This window comes from Bos taurus, chromosome 19, assembly GCF_002263795.3.
Source record: "Bos taurus isolate L1 Dominette 01449 registration number 42190680 breed Hereford chromosome 19, ARS-UCD2.0, whole genome shotgun sequence".
Classification (NCBI taxonomy): domain Eukaryota; kingdom Metazoa; phylum Chordata; class Mammalia; order Artiodactyla; family Bovidae; genus Bos; species Bos taurus.
Window position 1 is genome coordinate 33,549,025 of NC_037346.1, and position 20,238 is coordinate 33,569,262.

General features: G+C 45.9%; 1 protein-coding gene across 13 annotated transcripts in view; it reads right to left on the reverse strand.

Annotated features, from left to right (window-relative positions):
- The window catches only part of SPECC1 (sperm antigen with calponin homology and coiled-coil domains 1), a 206,548-nt gene that overhangs the window by 29,845 nt on the left and 156,465 nt on the right, over positions 1-20,238 (reverse strand). For all 13 annotated transcript variants that reach the window (XM_059878320.1, XM_010816096.3, XM_059878318.1 and 10 more), the window contains 5 exons: positions 17,935-18,080; positions 16,860-16,960; positions 14,912-14,993; positions 10,134-10,290; positions 8,581-8,683 (listed from right to left, as the gene is read on the reverse strand). In XM_059878320.1, the coding sequence (XP_059734303.1) occupies positions 8,581-8,683; positions 10,134-10,290; positions 14,912-14,993; positions 16,860-16,960; positions 17,935-18,080 (589 nt within the window). The remainder of the gene's footprint in view (positions 1-8,580; positions 8,684-10,133; positions 10,291-14,911; positions 14,994-16,859; positions 16,961-17,934; positions 18,081-20,238) is intronic.

Here is a 20,238-nt window from a genome sequence, read left to right on the forward strand (position 1 = left end):
ACTTCCACTTTCCAATTAAAAAAACAATAAAACACCAGGTTCAAAGGTGTCTGTGCCTTCGTGACAGCACAGCTGTCTCCTTGCTGTCTCAATTCCTGCAGTACAAAACCAGAAACTCCACAGATTCAGACACATCTTCAAGTAAGCCTCTTGCCATCTGAACATGGGCTTCTTGCTATCTGAAATGCAAGAGCCAAGTATGATTTGAATAATGGGGGATACTCTTTATCTAAGTATCTAAATGTACACCTGTATCTAAGGGAGGGGTCAGCCGACCTTTCTTGTGAAGGGCTTTTTACTGCAGTTACAGCACAGAAGCAGCCACATGTAAATGAATGATTGTGATCCTGTGCCTGTAAATCTTTATCCACAAAACCCCATGGTGGGCCTGAGTTGGCCCCTGGGCCATGGTTGGCCGAACACTGATTTAGACTTATATGATCAAGACTTACATGTTACTCAGCGTAATAGGATTAGACCTACTACATTATCACCATTCCAGATGGCAAGGGCTTTGATTAGACAAAATATGAAAAAACAAGACAGGCCACGCCAAAATGAGTAAATTCTGAGTTATAGTATGTGCAATTCAGGGTTAGAGAGAAGCAGCCATTTTTCTGAAAAATGGTTTTATCAATCTTTCAAGTTTACGTTGGTTTTTAAAAGATGCAGGTTTTTTGCTTTTTTTTTTTAATCAAATTGTTAACCGTCACACAGCTCTGAAATGGCACTGAGAAATAAGAACAGAAGCCAACCCTGAAGGCCCTCCAGCCCATTCTCTGTACGACCATTTCTTAGGTGCTCTGTCCTTCCACATTGTGTTTTTCTCAGAAAGGATCTGGTTTAATCACTGACTATAAAACATTTTTATGGCATTCTTCCTCAGACTTCACCCCCAAATTGTATGTCACAACACAACAATCATACAAAAGACACATTTGAGTTATGAATCATCATAATGAAGTAAACACCTTGAATCCCACCTCCTAAATAAAACCAGAAGACCAATACCTTACATCTCTCCATTTTACTTTCCAACTATTTCTTAGCATACGCAGTAATACATGGTGTATTAAAATTATATCGTTTAAAGTTATAGTTTGATAAGATTTATCATCTAGGTACTATTTTCTACCACCCCCACTAACCCTTCATCCGTAATCTCCTTGATCTCTCTACGGAAGCTCTCCTAACTGCCTTTTCTAAAAACAAATAAGAGCTTTATTGGGATATAACTCACACACCATAAAGTCTGCCTTTATAAAATGTGATTCGGAAGCTTATTCATTCACTTACATGGTTGTATAACCACTGCCTAATTCCAGAACATTTTCATCACCTGCAAAAGAAACTCTGTCACTCCCTCTGAAACTGGACTCCCCCTAAGATCAAGCTCCCCTGCAGAGTTTATCATCAACCCTTCTATCTAAAACTCTATTCTCTTCCCTGTCCCGCCCGGTTCCCCTCAGGATGGAAGAAGAAGGGGGACTGAAACCAAGCAGGACCCCATGGAGACTTCCTGGGCACAAAAGTCCTTCTGTTTGTCCCCTGCTTATTTGTAGAAAAAGGCTTTAGTCTCCCAGGCTTTTCCTGAGTTCCAAAGAGCAGATTCAAGCAGTTATTTATTAGGGAAGTGAGAGAATGTGGAAAGAAAAGACAAAGGGTCAAGAAACAACAGTTCAACAATAAAACGGAGTGCAAGCTCGTCCCAAGGGGCATACAGAACACTCTGACGTGTATCTTTGAGTTGTTCTGCAGAAATAAGACCCTGGCCCAGGTGGAGGACGGTGACGACAGGCTAACCCCAAGCACTAGACCCTAGACTGGTTGGAACCAGAAGGTGGACGATTAAGATTCCTGAAATACCCCCTGTTACCTCATCTCCTGCCCACAGGAAGGATGTGCAGGAGCTGATACACACCCCTAACCCTTCCCCTCTCTTCATCTTTAAAAATTCTTCCCTGAAAGTCATGGGAAGGAGTTTGGGTCTTTTGAGCATGAAATGCCTGTTCTCTCTGCTTGAAAGTGAAAGTTTCTCAGCTGTGTCCGACTCTTTGTGGCCCCATGGACTACAGAGTCCATGGAATTCTCCAGGCCAGAACACTGGAGTGCATAGCCTTTCCCTTCTCCAGAGGATCTTTCCAACTCAAGGATTGAACCCAGGTCTCCCGAATTGCAGGAGGATTCTTTACCAGCTGAGCCACAAGGGAAGCCCAAGAATGCTGGAGTGGGTAGCCTATCCCTTCTTCAGTGGATCTTCCCAACCCAGGAATTGAACTGGGGTCTCCTGCATTGTAGGTGGGTTGTTTACCAACTGAGCTATCAGGGAAGCCCTTCTCCCTGCCTGGTGCCCTACAAATAAACATTGGACTTTCCTTCACCACAACCCGGTGTCAGCAGACTGTCTGCCTCTACAGGCAAGTGGAACCAAGTTCGGTTCAGTAACTCCTCCCCCAACTCCCTGGGAACCATACTCTACTTTCTGACTCTATGAATTTCCCTACTCTGGACATTTCATACATATAATAAGTAGATTTTTGCATCTGGCTTCTTTCCTTTGATGCGTGTGTGCACAGTTGTGTCCAACTCTTTGTGACTCCATGGCCTGTGGCCTGCTAGGCTCCTCTGTCCATGGGATTTTTCCAGGCAGGAACACTGCAGTGGGTTGCCATTTCCTTTTCCAGGGGATCTACCTGACCCAGGGATCAAACATGCTTCTCCTGGGTCTCCTACATTGGCAGGCAGGTTCTTTACCACTGAGCCACCTGGGAAGCCCTTCTTTCTTTAAAATGATGCAATTTTAAAAATAACTTTTTCTTTTAAAAATTTACACATTCATAGCAGAAAATGAAAATATTATAAGAAAGGATGAATAAATTTTAAGTATTCTCCTAGAGATAACCACTGTTAACATTTGTATAAACTTCTTTTTACAGAATTGGAATCATACCAGACAGTGTTTTAAAATTTGATTTTTGACTTAATGCACTGGGTATATTTTTCCCCACTGTTTTTAAATATATTTGTTCAAAGTATGACTTTTAAGGGTTATATTATATTACACTGTACACACATACCGAAATTTATTTGATTAACCTATTATTAGATATTTGTATCACTTCCAGTTCTTTAAAAATAATTTTAAATGAATAAAACATGATAAACTTGCTTGAAATGGTATCTTCATAGGCATCCATGACTATTTCCTTGAAATAAATACCAATAAACACAGTTTCTGTGTTAAAGGGTATATTCCATGGGTGGCACCTTGACTGGGAGGCCGACACTGGTGATTTATATGGTCAAGGACAGAGGCAGGACACGGCAAGTTTTAACAGGCTGAGTTTTAAAGTTTTAAAGGCCTCAGACTTCAAGTGTCAAAACATTAGAGCAATATTGACGTAGAAGGAAATATGTAAAACGATACCCAAGTTCACCCTTATGGGAAACACAATTTGAAAACAGTCTGGCCAGGAATGCCCAGGCATTTTTACTGCTTTCTAAGTCATTGTATTAGTTTTCTTTTCCTGTGTAACAAATTCTGGGGCCCTGTGACCTGTTTGTGACCTCACGGTTCCTGACGGTCAGAGGTCGGCCAGTGTAGCCGGTTCTCAGCTTAGGGTTCCCCAAGGCTGAAATCCACTGTCAGCTGAGTGTCGCCTGGCAGCTCTGGGATGAACCTGCCTGCAGGCCTGTCCAGGTTGGAGACAGGTTTCTGCATCTGTAAGACCAAGTTCCCCATTTCCTTGTTGGCCGTCAGCAACTGGAGGCTGTTCTCAGCTCCTTTCCCCAGGTTCCCCTCCCATCTCCAACCCAGCAGCGGCCATCGTGTGATGGGGTTAGGCCCACACAGGTAATCTCCCTTCCTATTCTAGGGCCAATTCACCAGCAACTTTTAACTATGCTGTCGAATGCCTTTTGCCATGAACACAGGGTGATTGTGGGAGAAATGCCAGGGAGCAGAGATCACAGGGCATCTTAGAATTCTGCCACCCCGCCTGGGTGCTCAGTGCCAACTACACATTCATCACCAGGAGCATTTATAAAGTGCTGTGCCTGACCCCGACCAGACCTAAAGACTCGGGACCCCACAGGTAGGGGCCCCGGCAGCAATGAGAAACCTTGAATGGGAAAGTCACGCCTGAGCCTCAGGGAACCAGTGTGCTGTAGACAGAAACACAGGAACAGTAACAATGAGTGGTACACTAATGACCCAAAGAAGCAAAGTCTGTCCCTGGTTGATCATAGGAAAAGCAAACAATCTGACCTAAGGGAGAATTGGGGACTCTCTCTGTTACCTCCAGATCCCACTAACTTCGCTTGACTGGAATTCTGTTGCTGTAAATCCGGCAGTGTGCACGACACCCACTAATTGTCGGCTGGTGTCTGGTGGGTCAGAAGTCCGGGGAGCCCTGCCCGGTTGTTCACGTCAGACGTCCAGGTGTCAGTCTGGCTAGACTCCGCCCTGGAGGCCATGGGAGGGAATCCACTCACAGGTGGATTCGTGGTGTTGCTGTATGACCCGGATTGACTCGCCAGTGTGGGCCACACAGTCCAGGGCCTGGGAGCACAGCCAAGGTGCTGCCTCCGGAGGGCAGGGCGGCTGGGCCTCATCATGCTTCCCGGTGGGTTGAAGGGGTGCCCCAGGACCACGCACTCATCGTTGTTTCAGGTCAAGGGCCCTTGGCTGAGGCCCAGCAGAAGGCCCAGCAAGCTGCACACCCTCAGCCTGGCTGAGGTCTGAGGGCATCAGGACAGGCAGAGAAGGACTAGCCTGTTCACTTCACAACTGCTGGGGCCCCCACAGTGCTTCCTGGGTGTCATAGGACCTCGGTGCTCCAAGGCTTTCATGCTGGGAAGTCCCAGTTTCCTCTCTAGCCATCAGCTCCTCCTCACACGTCGCTTTCACCTTTAAATCCACCAAGTGTGTGGGTCATTATGCTTCAGAGGAGACTTGACTTTTATGGGTTTATTTATTAGGTCTACCTGGGTGATCGCCCCTTTGCCACACTTGGGGGCAAGTCCATAGGGTGAGGGGCACTGGGCGTCATTCTTAGAAGTCTGCTCTTTTATCCACCATCTCAGTTTCTGCTCCTTTAGAAGGCTTCCTGGTAATGACCTTAGAGACGGAAACCTCTATGTCATACCCCAGAGAAGGAAGGGAAAGCAGATGAAGAGAGAGAGTCTGGGAGTTCCGTGGGTAGGGGTGGGGTGGGGATGCAGCTGAAGGCACGGCCAGCACCAGACCCGTGGGGAGGAGCCTGTGGAGCCTTCCTGGAGTTTGGCTTTTTCCAAAAAGGCCCAAAGGAATCTGAGGTGAGTGGACCGTCTGGAAGGGTCTCCTTTTAAGAGTGGCTCCGTGCAGACCCCTCCCCACAGTGCAGGCCGACTTCATGTGGGATGACCCGTGCCTGCTCATCTAATCCTCGGTGCTGCTGTACAGAGCAGCCACCTGGCGTTACTTCAACTCCAACTGAGACATCCCTAAGGCCATGCCCTTTTGAGCCTGGTGTGAGATAAACACGAGTCCTCACCTTCTCCAGGTGAGCTGAACCATCACCTCTCCCACCTTCCTGTTAAGACTGCACCCCCACACCTGACATTCCCAATCCTCTTTCCTGGCATTATGTTTCTCCCTAGCACACTCCATCTTCCAATCTGGTACATATTTCATATTTAAATTTTAATTAATTGTCATCCCCACGAGAACATAGTTTCCACAGGAGCAGAGGTGCCACCTGTTTCATTCACGGATGACTTCCCAGCAGTTAAATATTATGTGGCATGAACCTGGCATCTCGATAAAAACCCACTGAATTAATATAAGGAGGATTCTGATCTAACCTATCACACTACACTTTGGTAAAAAGAAACCATTTTCAGTCAAAATTACATGGTTATTGGTTTTTCAAAAGATGTTTTTTGAACCATTTTGAGTTTTCTACAGTTTATTTCTGGCTTCCCAAGTAGGAGAGAACAAGCTTTAGAGGGCTGTCTTAGACAAACAGGTCTAGACAGAGGATAGTTTTTGAAGAGTAGATAAATCAGGCACATATGATTTGTATTTCTCTCTAAGTTTACAGAGATTTAACAATGAATGAAAGATACTCTTCAGGCAAAATAAGTTTGGGCTTCATCCAATGTGAGATGCTTTGAAAACAAGTTCAAGATGTTCACAAAAGAAAACAAAGTGAAAGAAAGCAAGACAGCAAGAAACATCATTCTCATTCTCATGACTGGAAATTCATTGTCTAACCCTCTTGTGACCTAATTACAATGACCTTCTGCGTTTAAGGGCTGATTCCTTCTGAAACTTTTAACATTCTTTTCATAACCATTCCAGCACATCCCTCACCTATTTCTGGAAAACGAGAAATGACAGTGCCGCTGACCACCATGACTTCGCGGGGCTCACTGCCGTCAGACCTCGTGCCTGGCCGATGAGTCCTACTCGTCTTCCTTTTTGGTCACCAGCCCATTTCCCTCACCCTGAAACCTCCCGTAACCAGCTTTCATCCCCGACTCCTGTCCTGACGGGGATGCTGTCACTCAGCCGCCTGCCTTTGCAGGGTGTCTGAACCTTGAGAAAAGGCAGACGCAGAGAGTGACAGAGGAGCCAAGAGCACGACGGGCCAGAAACACGTTTGTACCCGGGGGGCCTCTGTTGTTGGTCATGACCCTGATTTTTTCTTTACATTTTTAAAAAACAGAAAATGAAGAGACTCAGATATGGGCCACTTTTTTCTTGGGTACAGTCTGAATTGGAGACACTTGACTGCTGCTGCACAGAGAACCTGGTTCTGCCTGGCCCTCTGGGCTGACTCTCAGCCAAGGCCCAGTCTTCTTGCCCCTCAAAGCTGGACGTTGGGAAAGGAGTGTCATGGTGCCAACAGTTTCAGGATTTGTAGAAAAATAGGGTCAAGATGTGGGGGAGGGGGCTGGGCCTGAATAAGGAGAGTGAAGGAGGTGGCAGTTTTAAAGAGGACACCTAATTAACAGGAAGGTAAAACAGTCCAACTTACAGAAGAAAACACAGAACGATGTGTAATGACCGTGGAACAAAGATTTCTTAAACAGAAACAAAATGCACTAATCATCAGAGAAGAGACTAATAAATTGGACTTAATTAAAATGAAGAACTGTGTTTAAAGGAAGAGTGAAAATTCAACCACCCTGGGAGATGATATCGTCTATTTGACTAAGGACCTGTGTGCAGAATGTATAAAGAATCTATGAAAGCAACAAACAAAGAAAGATAATCTGATTCTAAAAATGGGCAAAGGCTTGAGCAGGCATCCAAGGAAAGACAGCGAGAACGTCCAAGGAACACAAGAGAGGAGCTCGACCTCACCTGCCAGCAGGGAAAATAAGCCACAGCCTGAGTGAGACCTCTTGTCACACATGCCCCAGTGACTGGGAGCAACAAAACCAACAGCAGCAAGTGCTGTGGAGAAAGTAGAGAAAACATAAATCACCCAAGTCATTGGTGGGCAATAACACCATACAATTGCTTGGGAAATCTGTCCGGCACGATCTACCACACGGAACACACATACATCCTGTGGCCCACCTGGTCCATTTCTAGGTGCAGACCCAGAAAGAATGGACACGTGGGTTCTGAGAGGCGTTACAAGAACATACCAACAGAACATACCAGATTTGTAAGAGCCCCAGACTAGAAGTCACTCACCTGCCCATTGACAACAGAACGGGTAAGTAAACAATGATGTGATCATACCATAGCTTACTATCGGAGAAGGAAATGAATAAATCATACTCACAGGCAACAACACAGGTAAATCTCAACAATTTAAAAACACAGATGGAAATACTACAGGTTTTAATTCCATTTATATAAGGTTCAAATGCAGACAAAATGGATATGGTATTTAGGGACGCTAAGTTTTATGGAAAACCAGAGCAGAAACAGAACTAGGGACAGAGTCACTTGTGGAGGTCATGGGGGCTACGACGGGAAAGTCACATGAGTGGTGTGGGCTCAGCCATGCTCTGCTCCTAGACGTGACTCTATGGGTTTTCACGTCCACAGTCATTTGATAAACTATGATTTACACACTTTCATCTTTGTGTATGACATTTTATTATAAAAAACCAAACTTATATCAAGTATTCCTTCTGTGTTCAACCTCCACAGAAAACAAAAATGGAAACTCTCCAACTAAATATGAGCAACTCTTAACTTCAGAAGAGACTGAAGGCCCACCATGTGGGGCCTATGTGTCAATCAGAAAAAGGCACCATCTTTTGAAGATGATTTAGTGAAAGCTGCCTCCTTGGGCAGATCAGCCAGTTGGGGGCACTGCTAGGGGTTTATTCGGCCTCTGAGCAAATAAAGACGCCGTCCTAGGGGACGCAGGCTCACAGTGAGGTCACGTCTGCTGGAAGTTGTGATGGGTCCTCGGGGTCCTACCCTGCCCCCACCCCCACCCGCCAGCAGCCCTGCCTGGGAGAACAGAGCTGACACCAACAGGCACACAGGCCCGCCCAGGCCAGTACACATGCAGGACACAGGCCGCCGCCCGTCCAAGCCTGCTGGATGCTGACGGCCCCCGGCCTTACCGCGTAGCCCTCTGTCTTCCTCTGACACCACCTGAGGAGAGCGTTGCGCTTGGAGCCGCCGTATTCCCGGGCCAGGGCCGCCAGGGGGTCTCTTCTTTCCACACTAGTTAGAAAGCAGAGATGCTGACGTTTAGAGTCCACAAATACACAGAAAATAATTAACTAAATGAGAAAAGCAAAAGTCAGTGTCTGTCCAACGAGACTCTAAAAAAATCGCCCACCAGACCCATTAACAGCACATTTTTATTACATTTCACGGTATGAAGCAGAAAGGGAACTGTGCTTCCTGGCTTTCAGGAGTCTGGTGAGGGTTTTTTTTTTTAATCCATCTGCTGCTCTATCCTTCTAGCCTTTTATTTATTAAGTACAGCATCATTTAAAGACACCTATAGAAAACAGTACATGTTCCAAAGCTACACCTATTTCTACGATAACATATACAAGGAATACTGGAAGAGCATTTTAAAAACCCCAGACTAGTTGCTTATGGGAGGTAATGGGAATGGAGTTTATATGGTCAGTGTCACCATTAACAATGAAGTTACTGTGACTTTGCAAGTGTTCACTATGCCTGGTCTTAATTCATCACTGAGAGCCAAATTTCTAGGCATGACAAATTAGGGAAGACTAAAATGAAGGCTTGGAAAAGAGTTTCTCAATAAACGAAACATTTACCAGTTTTCTTTAAAAAAAAAAAAGAAAATAGACATGACTGCAATAATAATAATACAAAAATTACCAAAGTAAATTTCTATTCTATTAATCGGCTTGTCTCAATGACATGAATATAAAAATGAAATAATAAACTAACCTCACTAATCTAACCTTTTACGATGAAGGTATAATATGAATAGCATGGAAAAATACACATAGTCTGTTTGTATGCATTTCTGGTACAAAAAAAAGAATAATTTTGGGATAGCACTAATTCTGGTCCTGAAAACCTGTTTTGATTATTTAAATCCTCTGCACATAAACAAGACAGAAATGTAACAACTGGGGCTTTAAATTAAACCTCTGAAAGATATGACTTCATCTATTTGGGTCCAGAAACAGACCACACCCAAAGATTTGACAATGGCTGAACTGAGGTGTTCAGACTTTTATAAAACCCTTTTCTAATACTCATAATGGTAGTTCTAATGTTTGTTAAAAAGCCATTACTCCTCAAGTAGCCAATTTTGTGCATTTATCCACCTGCCTATTCGTAAATATTTACTGAGTGAGCGGCTCTGTGCAGCATAACACAAGGGGCTGAGAGCGATCCAAGCGTCAGGATGAAGTATTTGCTGTCCACTAAATTACAGCCCAAGTGAGGACAAAAGCACACACAGTGTGCAGCAGGGAATTAAATACAAATGGAGGTCAGACAGCACAGGCCGAAAAGGGGGTGTCCGTGCTACCGGGGGCGGGCTGCAACCTCAGGGGAGGGTGGACTGAGGAGGAGAAGCGTGAAAGGACAGAAGGAAGATCCTTCTGGCCGGAGCCTTGTAAATCGTCAAAATAGCTAGTGTGGTGCTGCAAAGGTGGGAGGTACAGGCTCTGATGGGTACCTGAGTTTGCTCTGCGGCTTCCAGCCCGCAGGGGAGGTGCCCAGCAGCCTGGAGCCCCCGAAGCCCAGAGAAGGGGGTCTGCTCAGGGACTCGAGAGAGGGGCTCTTACGGAGATAAGGGTTTGGCTTCAGGTCCTCAGCTCTTCCCTTCAGGAGATCTGTGGGGACAACAATATGATTACTGTCCTGGAGGAGGAGAGACCCGAAAGGTCACACTGTCCAGTACACTCAGTCCTCATGTCAGTGTCGTGTACAAGCACACAACAGGTACCGAGTCACTCTGCAGCACACCTGAAACCAGCACACATTGCACACCCGCTACACTCCACTAAAACTGTATAAAGGAACACACAACAGATACTGAATCCCTGTGCGGCACACCTGAAACCAAGACAACACTGTAAATCATCTCTGTGCTGGGTCACGTCAGCCGTGTCCGACTCTTCACAACCCCATGGACTGTAGCCCACCAGGCTCCTCTGCCCAAGGGATTCTCCAGGCAATAATACGGGAGTGGGTTGCATGGGTTGCATGCTCTCCTCCAGGGGATCTTCCTGACCCAGGGATTGAACCCACGTCTCTTGTCTCTTGCATTGTTGGTGGGCTGGTTCTTTACCACATCCCAGATTCGGATAGAGATACACACATAACATGTTCTGGGCTGGGTGATGAAAATGTGAATAGGGATGTGGTGTTCTCTAGAAAGGACTCTCCAGGCAGGACCAGCTCCATGATCCACAGGGACCAATGACAAGCTGCCCTGGTTCAACAGTTACTCTGAGCTTCAGGATGCCACCAGCAGCACACTGACCAGAGGCCCTGCTCCTAAGAGCCTCCGCAGGTGCACAGGGTCAGGGCCACCAGACCAGCCTGTCCCCAGGAAAAGCCCATGTTCTATTGATGGGCACTGGGGGAGGGCGTGGCAGGAAGACGCCTGGTAGGTCATCAGGTGGAAACGCTGGGCACCAGGAATGAGGCCCACTTCACAGGACAGGACGCCATGCCAGCCACAGGTCCCGGCTCTCTAGGAATCAGTGAGAACATTTCTTCCGAGGCCCATCTCTGCTGTCACTGTAGTCTGAGGCAAAATAGCTAAGGAAACAGGCTGAACCCCCTTGAGGCTATTTCCTAGAGGACCCCTGAGGTACAGATTGGGAGAAGACTCCTGCAACTGTCTAGCTGGACGTACAGACGACTTGGGAGTGGGAAGCTGGTCACTTGCTCGATGCCATAAACAGTGGGGAAAACAACACTTGTATAGCTATTAGCATCAATTATGGTGGTCAGGTTGGGAGTGTGGCTAATGAGCTGGGAAGAGCAGAGAATCACAGCATTTACATCACTAAAGGGAACAACAAAAAACAGTTCATTAACCCTGGTTCCTGCAGCTTCTAGGGACATGATGCTGCACAGCTGGCTGGAAAGCTGGCAATTTCCAGGGTGCAGGCCTTTCCAAGCCAAGTAAACAACCTTGCAGGTGGACAGGTGCCTGCGGGGTGGGGGGAGGGAGGAGAGAAAGAGGGGAGCTGAGGATGAGTTACTACTTCCGGGCAATCTCAGTGTCAGTATTTATCTTGTCAATGAAAAGAACAGTTTCTCTACAAAAGGGAAATTCTAAAGCTGGAGGAACAGAGATGTCAATACTAACAATTAAAGATCACCTAACGCACTTAAAAACAGTTCAGATGGTAAACCTCATGTTACAGGTATTTTGTGTGTGTTTATGTGTGTGTGTAGTCCCTCGGTAGTGTCCCACTCTTTGCAACCTCGGGGATGGTAGCCCACCAGGCTCCTCTGTCCATGGGATTTCCCAGCAAGAATACTAGAGTGGGTTACCATGCCCTCCTCCGGAGATCTTGCTGACCCAGGGATTGAATCCACGTTTCCTGCACTGGCAGGTGGATTCTGTACCACTGAGCCATCTGAGAAGCCATTTTATCACAATTTTAAAAAACAACACAGGCAGCACTGCACTTATAACCAAGTTATTCCTACTTCATATTATGTAGCAAGTGTGAAGAACTCAACATGGATGCCCCCTCTGGATTCCTTACTCCTCTGACCCTGGACTACCCATGGTCTCTGGTCACCACTTCTCTCTTCCTGGGAGTCATTTCGACAACCCAAAGTCCTATATGAACCATGCACACTTCTTTATGAAGTTGCTAATAGGAGTGATCACCAGCCTCGTCACCAGAAGGTAACATGGCAAAGAGTCAGGGAAAGTCCTTCCTATCCCTGAGCTCCTCACAAGGAATGTGGCTCTTGTAAACTGATTAAGCTCTTTAGGACCTGAGCTTGTAAAATGCAAGGAACGGGCCAAGGTCATCTTTAAATTCTCAATGTCAGTGTTTATCTAAGGCTAAAATAAAATCTTATTAAGTCCAAGAGAAAAGAAAACAAAATTCAGAAGGGAAAAAAATAAGCTGGTGAGGTGAAAGAGTTTACAGTCACAAAAACAACCATTTTACAGATAAATCTGTGCTCGACCATGATCAAAAATGAGAAGAGTGGGGTTTCCTTTTTTATTCAGTGTCACAGAAACTGTTTTACACTTAGAAATAAAGGATTTCTCTCTATGTGGTCTAGGTTTCTGGCTTTCTCTCCTTCTTCCCTGGATTGCAAGGAGATCAAACCAGTCAATCCTAAAGGAAATCAACCCTGAATATTCATTGGAAGGACTGGTGCTGAAGCTGAGGCATACTTTGACCAGCTGATGTGAAGATCCGACTCACTGAAAAAGATCCTGATGCTGGGAAAGATTGAGGGCAGGAGGAGAAGGGGGCGACAGAGGACGAGATGGTTGGATGACATCATCGACTCAATGGACACGAGTTTGAGCAAACTCTGGGAGATGGTGAAGGACAGGGAAGCCTGGCATGCTGCAGTCCATGGGGTCAAAAGAGCCGGACACGACTTAGCGACTGAACAACAACTCCTTCTTCCAGGCACGAAGAACCAGGTAGTCAGTGTTCTTTCTGTGTTTCCTCACAGCGTGACCTCACACACATGTATCCGTCTCCCAGTGCACATTCTAGACGATGGCAACCCCGGCCAAGGCCTTGGGGCTCTGGCAGGTGGCAAAAGTCAGTCCCTCCGAGGCTCTGGCACCAGCCCGTCTGGGTTCACTCAATCCTCCAAGCCATCCCAGAGGCGGACCACAGGATTTCTGTCTCAGAGACGAGGGAACCACAGCACCGGGGGCTGGGATTACCAGGCCAGAGCCAGGTTGTAAGTGGCAGGGCCAAGGTTCAAGTCCATGCCGTCTGCCCCAGTCCCCCCTCCACAGCTCCCTCACATCAGCCATTAGCATGGCAGGTGCAGAAGGAGCAAAAATGGGACACGTGAGGCCTGCCGATACAGCCGTGCTTCGTCATGGGGATTTAAATTTTTAAAAACAAGGCATAGCAACAGGAAAAGGTCTATACTCAAAGACAAAGATCTCAGGCATATATTAGGAATTGTGGGAGCAATAGACCTTCAGAATCAGATAATAGTTTTTTCTCAAAATAGTTACTTTTAAAGATGAGATATGCTCTTGAGATTTAGTAAAACAAGCAAAAGACCTCCAGAGCCTGACATTTCTCTCAGACTCAGGCACCCTGTAGCAGCAGGACACAGCTGGGACCTCACGGCCATAATACACAGTTTCAGAGTTTGAATCATCTGCAACAAATGCCCCTGATTCTTTTTCTAAGCTCAGTTTCATGCAAAGGAGAGAAGAAAAGTTAACCTTACAACACATAAGTCAAAAGCACTTTCTATTTAACTCTTTAGTGACCGGGGGATTTTTCACAGAAACTAATGCCATGCTGGACTGGAAGAAACACAAGCTGGAATCAAGATTGCCGGGAGAAATATCAGTAACCTCAGATATGCAGATGACACCACCCTTATGGCAGAAAGTGAAGAGGAACTAAAAAGCCTCTTGATGAAAGTGAAAGTGGAGAGTGAAAAAGTTGGCTTAAAGCTCTACATTCAGAAAATGAAGATCACGGCATCCGGTCCCATCACTTCATGGGAAATCGATGGGGAAACAGTGGAAACAGTGTCAGACTTTATTTTTGGGGGCTCCAAAATCACTGCAGATGGTGACTGCAGCCATGAAATTAAAAGACGCTTACTCCTCGGAAGGAAAGTTATGACCAACCTAGATAGCATATTCAAAAGCAGAGATATTACTTTGCCAACAAAGGTCCGTCTAGTCAAGGCTATGGTTTTTCCTGTGGTCATGTATGGATGTGAGAGTTGGACTGTGAAGAAGGCTGAGCGCCAAAGAATTGATGCTTTTGAACTGTGGTGTTGGAGAAGACTCTTGAGAGTCCCTTGGACTGCAAGGAGATCCAACCAGTCCATTCTGAAGGAGATCAGCCCTGGGATTTCTTTGGAAGGAATGATGCTAAAGCTGAAACTCCAGTACTTTGGCCACCTCATGTGAAGAGTTGACTCATTGGAAAAGACTCTGATGCTGGGAGGGATTGGGGGCAGGAGGAGAAGGGGACGACAGAGAATGAGATGGCTGGATCGCATCACTGACTCAATGGACGTGAGTCTGAGTGAACTCCGGGAGTTGGTGATGGACAGGGAGGCCTGGCATGCTGCGATTCATGGGGTTGAAAAGAGTCAGACACGACTGAGCGACTGAACTGACTGAACTGAATGCCTGTGGTGGGCAATTTGTTATGTAAGTGAATACTGAAACACTCCGGTCAATAACATTTGGGTAACAAAAGATGTATTAATATGTCTCTGGCCAATAATGTGTTAACAGTGATTTACCTGAGAGGGGAAGGTCTGGGAGATCCAAGCGTTGAATCTCTCCTTTGCTGGCCGGCCGAGCACTGCTGAAGGCAGAATGCCTCTGAAACCAAAGGGCATCACACAGGTCACACCAGGAACAAGTGGTGTGTGTATGTGCTTGTGTGTGTACATACAACAGCTCTCAAGCTCATTAGAATCACCAGGGGGTACCTTTTAAAACAACTGCTTTAACTGGACAGGTAATAAATGCAATTGGTGTGCATGCATGCAAGCTTGCTCAGTTGCTCAGTCATGTCTGAATCTTTGCAACCCCATTGACGATAGCCTGACAGGCTCCTCTGTCCTTGAGATTCTCCAGGCAAGAATATGGGAGTGGGCTGAGACTCAATTGGCAGGATCCTCAAAAGGAACAGAAAGGACACGGAGTGAAAGCACAGTCTCCCTTTCGCTCCCATCACCCCCTTCTCCCCAGGGCAACTATTACTCATCACATCTGTGAACATCTTCCTGGAATATTCTAGGTATATTCAAGGACATGTGTAAACATACTGTTTTTTTAATGGTCAACAGGCACATGCAAAGATGTTCCATATCACTAGTCATTAGGAAAATGCAAATCAAAACCACAATGAGGTATCACCTCACCCCTGTGAGAATGGTCATTGCAGAAAACAACCATAGGAAAAATAAGAATTGGTGAGGATGTGAGAAATTAGAACACTTGTGTACTGTTGCTGGGAATGTAAAACCATGCAGGTGATATGGAAAACAGCAGGAAGGTTCCTCAAAAACATAAAAACAGAACTACCATGTGATCCAGCAATATCACTTCTGGGTGGTTACCCAAGGAACACAAAACAGGGTCTTGAAGGGATATTTGCACACCCATGTTCACTGTAACATTATTCACATTAGCCAAGATGTGGCAACAACCTTAATGTCTATTAACAGATGAGTGGATAAAGAAATTGGCAATGATGGGAACACTGACATCAGAGAAACTGGCAAACCCCACAAATCAGGGCTCTTTCTCCTAAACAGCCAGTTGTTAAACATCTGCAAGCAAACTTGTGTTATAGCTCAATACAAATAGGTGAAAATGAAGCATGACCTTTTTTACTTGTATTAAATAAACAATGATTATCATAAAAAATAAATAACTTGTATTTGGTTTTACATAAAAGGTGGTAGAAATTACCTTCAAAGATGAAAGAGTAAAAAAAAGAATAAAATTTTTCTTTTAAAGCATAAGAGATCCCAAATAATACATGTAACTACCAAGAATGTCAGATAATAGAGCTTGTTGACAAGTACATCAACCTCAGCTCTGTACAGACAGAACGCTGAGTGCTGCTAGTGCCATCAAAAGCCCTGGTCTTAGAAATGCCAGGGGGTTTTGGTCTAAGACCTTTAGGAGATGGCAAACACAACACAGGGTTAATGCAGTGAACCCTTAAGAATTCATAAATTGCAAGCACTCTCTCTGGGCATCAAAAAAAAAATTCTTTGAGAAAAAGATCAGTGCCCACTCTAGTATAAAAAATACAATCTTCATTTAACTGAAAACTTTGACAGTGTCATCCTATGGAAAACCAAGAAAGAGGCATCAACAAAACTGTATGATGCTTTCAGCGTCTCTCTCAGACCCTCACCAGGCACTGGAGTGGAATTTTTGATGAAAGCTTCATATTATTATTTTAGGTCTATTAAAAACAATATTTAGAAACTTCCCTGGCAGTCCAGTGGCTAAGACTCATCACTTCCACTGCAGGGGGCCTGGGTTTGATCCCTGGTCAGGGAACTAAGATCCCACATGCCACATGGCATGGCAAAAATTAATAAATAAATAAACAAAAAAGATGATCAATGTACCTCAAAAAATATACGAACTGGTTTCCACATCCCTTTTGTTGCCTGGGTAACCACATGACACAGGCTCCCACCCACACCTTATGGGCACCAATACCTGCATTGGAGAAACAGCAGCAGCTGGGGGCGTCCTCACAGGGATCCCACTCAGGGGACTCCGGGGGGTCTTGTGGACAGAAATATTCTGCCCAGCTCCACCTGCCAAGAAAAGAGACAGGATGTTTCTATGCTGTTCCAGTTTCAAATAGCAAATAATACTTCCTGCCTTGTTGATGCTCTTTCACCCTCTTCTGGTCTGGACTCATGCTGAACTGGGGAGTGAGTCAGGGGTTAACTAGATGGGGGCTGGTCTTAAGTCAAGGACACACAAGGAGCAGGAGAACGTACAGGTACTGAGACAGCCACAGCAAGAAGACACTCTTAGACAAACCACACTGTTCTTTCCTTTTCCACCTTCACAACCAAATATTGTCACTGGGCCTTCATATTATCCTGTCTCTGCAGGCTCATCTTAATCCAATTCAGTCGCAAACTGTTTCAGCAGAGACAATGTCCTAGGACTGGCTGTTACTCTGGCCCCTGGTACAATGAGCATATTTGATGCAATCAAGGGAAGACATACATCGTGTTTTGGATACAGGTTCCTTCTAAGAAGAGTGCTCATGAAAGTTCAGGGTAGACAAGGTAGAGATCCATTTTTCTCATACACAGATAATGACAAACAAAAGTGAGCTGTGGGTCAGGGAGACATTTCCAGGAAAAGCTGGGAATGTCCCACAATCAGGAATGACAGATTATATTAGGTGCCAGCCAGACAGCCCAATGCATGGAACCAGCGCCTCCTTTCCCAGGAGACAAGCCTCTGGCCAACCCTGCTAATACTCATGTGACGGTAAAAAGGCAAACAGTGGTGACCTGGATTTAACGGACAGAGAGGAAGAAAAGGAAAGGGGTGCAGCAGGAGCTGAAGGGAAGTTTGGGAGGAGAGAAGAGCCAACTCCCCTCTGCCGTCTCATGCAGCCCCAGCGAGCACTGCACATGTCTGCACGTGGATAGTCTGAGAAGGGCCCCCTGGTTGTACCAACATGGGGCCAGGGCAGCAGAGACAGGCTGGATTCATGAGGCTATGGTCTGAATTTGAGTTTTACTTATCAAACAAAATGACACAATACCTGGTCGTCCCAAGTCAAATGACTTGATGAGGGACTTTACAGTGGTCACAGACTCTGAAGGTGTTGGAGGAGTCCTGTTCACATAGGCGCTGGGCCACCGGCCAGGAGCGTCCGCCTCTGAGGGCTCGGGCTCTTCCTTCACTGGTCTGCATGGCAAAGAGCAAATCAGGTTGAAAAGCTGGAGGACGTACCCATTCAGGGAAGGACACAGATGAAAACAGCCAACACGGAGAAGAATGAGTCTGGAAGGAGAAACCCAAACTGAAAATCCTGCTCTCTGTATTAGCTTTGCATCTCCAGGAAATAACCTCTCAATTTTTATCAGAGACATTTTCTTGGGAATGGCCAGAGACAGCATTTTTATATGTGGAGTGACTTGATGTGAGCTCTAAATGTATGTCTACTCTGTAAACTATAAATATATTAAAAAAACAACTGTTATTTATCATGAAATAGTTATCTTACTGTCCACGATGGATACAACAGGTTGGTGAGTTAGTGTGAATTCCAACCCCCACCTGGCGCACAGAGGCTGGAAAGATGACACCTCAGGAGCCCACCCGCTGCAGGGAAGATCTCAGATAGGGCTTAGACACTACCGGCCAGGAAGACTGGGCCAGATGTAGACTCCTGAGTTGGGGAGGAGAGGCAGGGCACAGGGCATTCACTACGCTGAGATGGACAAAAGCAGAGACAAGGTGCTCCCGCTGCTGGAAACTGGTGGCAGCTTCAAACTGGGCTGGCAGCTTCCTAGTGTCAGGTTCCCATTCAGGGCAGAGGCAGCCACTCTCCTAGAAACCCAGCTGTGTGTGTGGTTACTTCCAGAGTTGTTCCTGGAGGCTAGGCCTGGGTCTGTTTCTCCAGAGGGGCCCCCAGCAATCCTGAAAGCCCCTTCTGCTTAAATCTACAAGGCTGCCATCTCCAGGAACATCAGAGTCCTGACTCACACATGAACCCTCCCACCCTTAGGAACAGGAATGGTAACCATGCTCTGGAACAATACTGCAACTCCCTGTGAGGCAGTGGTTCTCCTGAGCTCTCCTGCACAATCGTGGTCAGTCTTCCCTGTGGTCACCAAGCTGGAGCACAGACTCATGGACTGTTGTTTAGTTGCTCAGTCGTGTCCGACTCTTTGTGACCCCATGGACTGTAGCCCGCCAGGCTTCCCTGTCCATGGGATTTCCCACGTAAGAATCTTGGAGTGGGTTGCCATTTCCTCCTCCAGGGGATCTTCCTGACCCAGGGATCAAACCCAGGTCTCCTGCATTGCAGGCAAACTCTTTACTGCTGAGCTACCAGGGAAGCCCCCAGACTCATGGAAGAGCCTCTTAAAGACAGACCGTCTGGGTCAACCTTCCTCATCCAGGGGAACGTTAGCTTGTCACTTAATCTCCCTGTGCGTGAGCCAAGACATCGCCCAACTTCCGATTTCTAAATCACTGCTCTTTTTATTATATCAAATTGCTACAGCTGTTTTGCAAGAAGATGACTAATTTATGAGAATAGCTCGGAATACTTCTGGCAGCATATTTTAAAAAGGTCAATGGAAGTTTAAAATATTTATTTACTGATCTTTTTTGGAAGAAATCTGGCCACTCAGAAGCTTCCATGATTGAACTGACTTGTCTTTGATTCTCAAAGCTTTCTCCTGTTGCTCTATAATCAATGTGAGTAGGATAAATTTAGGAAAAACACAACTTAAAACACACTTTAAATCACACTGCCCTACACTTTTGTATTTACCTTCTTTTGAGGTAAAAAAAAAAATCAGTTAACGAATGACTTTTCTGGGAAGTTAGTATCAGGGAGTCATGTACGGACGTGAGATCTGGACCATAAAGAAGGCTGAGTGCCGAAGAATTGATGCTTTCGTATTGTAGTGTTGGATCTTGAGAGTCCCTTGGACTGCGAGGAGATCAAACCAGTCAGTCCTAAAGGAAATCAGTCCTGAATATTCATTAGAGGGACTGGTGCTGAAGCTCCAATACTTTGGCCACCTGATGTGAAGAGCCGACTCAATGGAAAAGACCCTGATGCTGGGAAAGATTGAGGGCAGGAGGAGAAGGGGGCAACAGGGAATGAGACGGTTGGATGGCATCACCAACTCAATGGACATGAGTTTGAGCAAGCTCTGGCAGATGGTGAAGGACAGGGCAGCCTGGAGTGCTGCAGTCCATGGGGTCGCAAAGAGTTGGATACGACTGAGCAACTGAACAACAATATCAGGTGTTTCAGAAATTGGTAAGTTTTTTTGTTTTTTTTTTACATCAAACAGGGTTGGTTTTGGTTACCTTCCCTGTTATG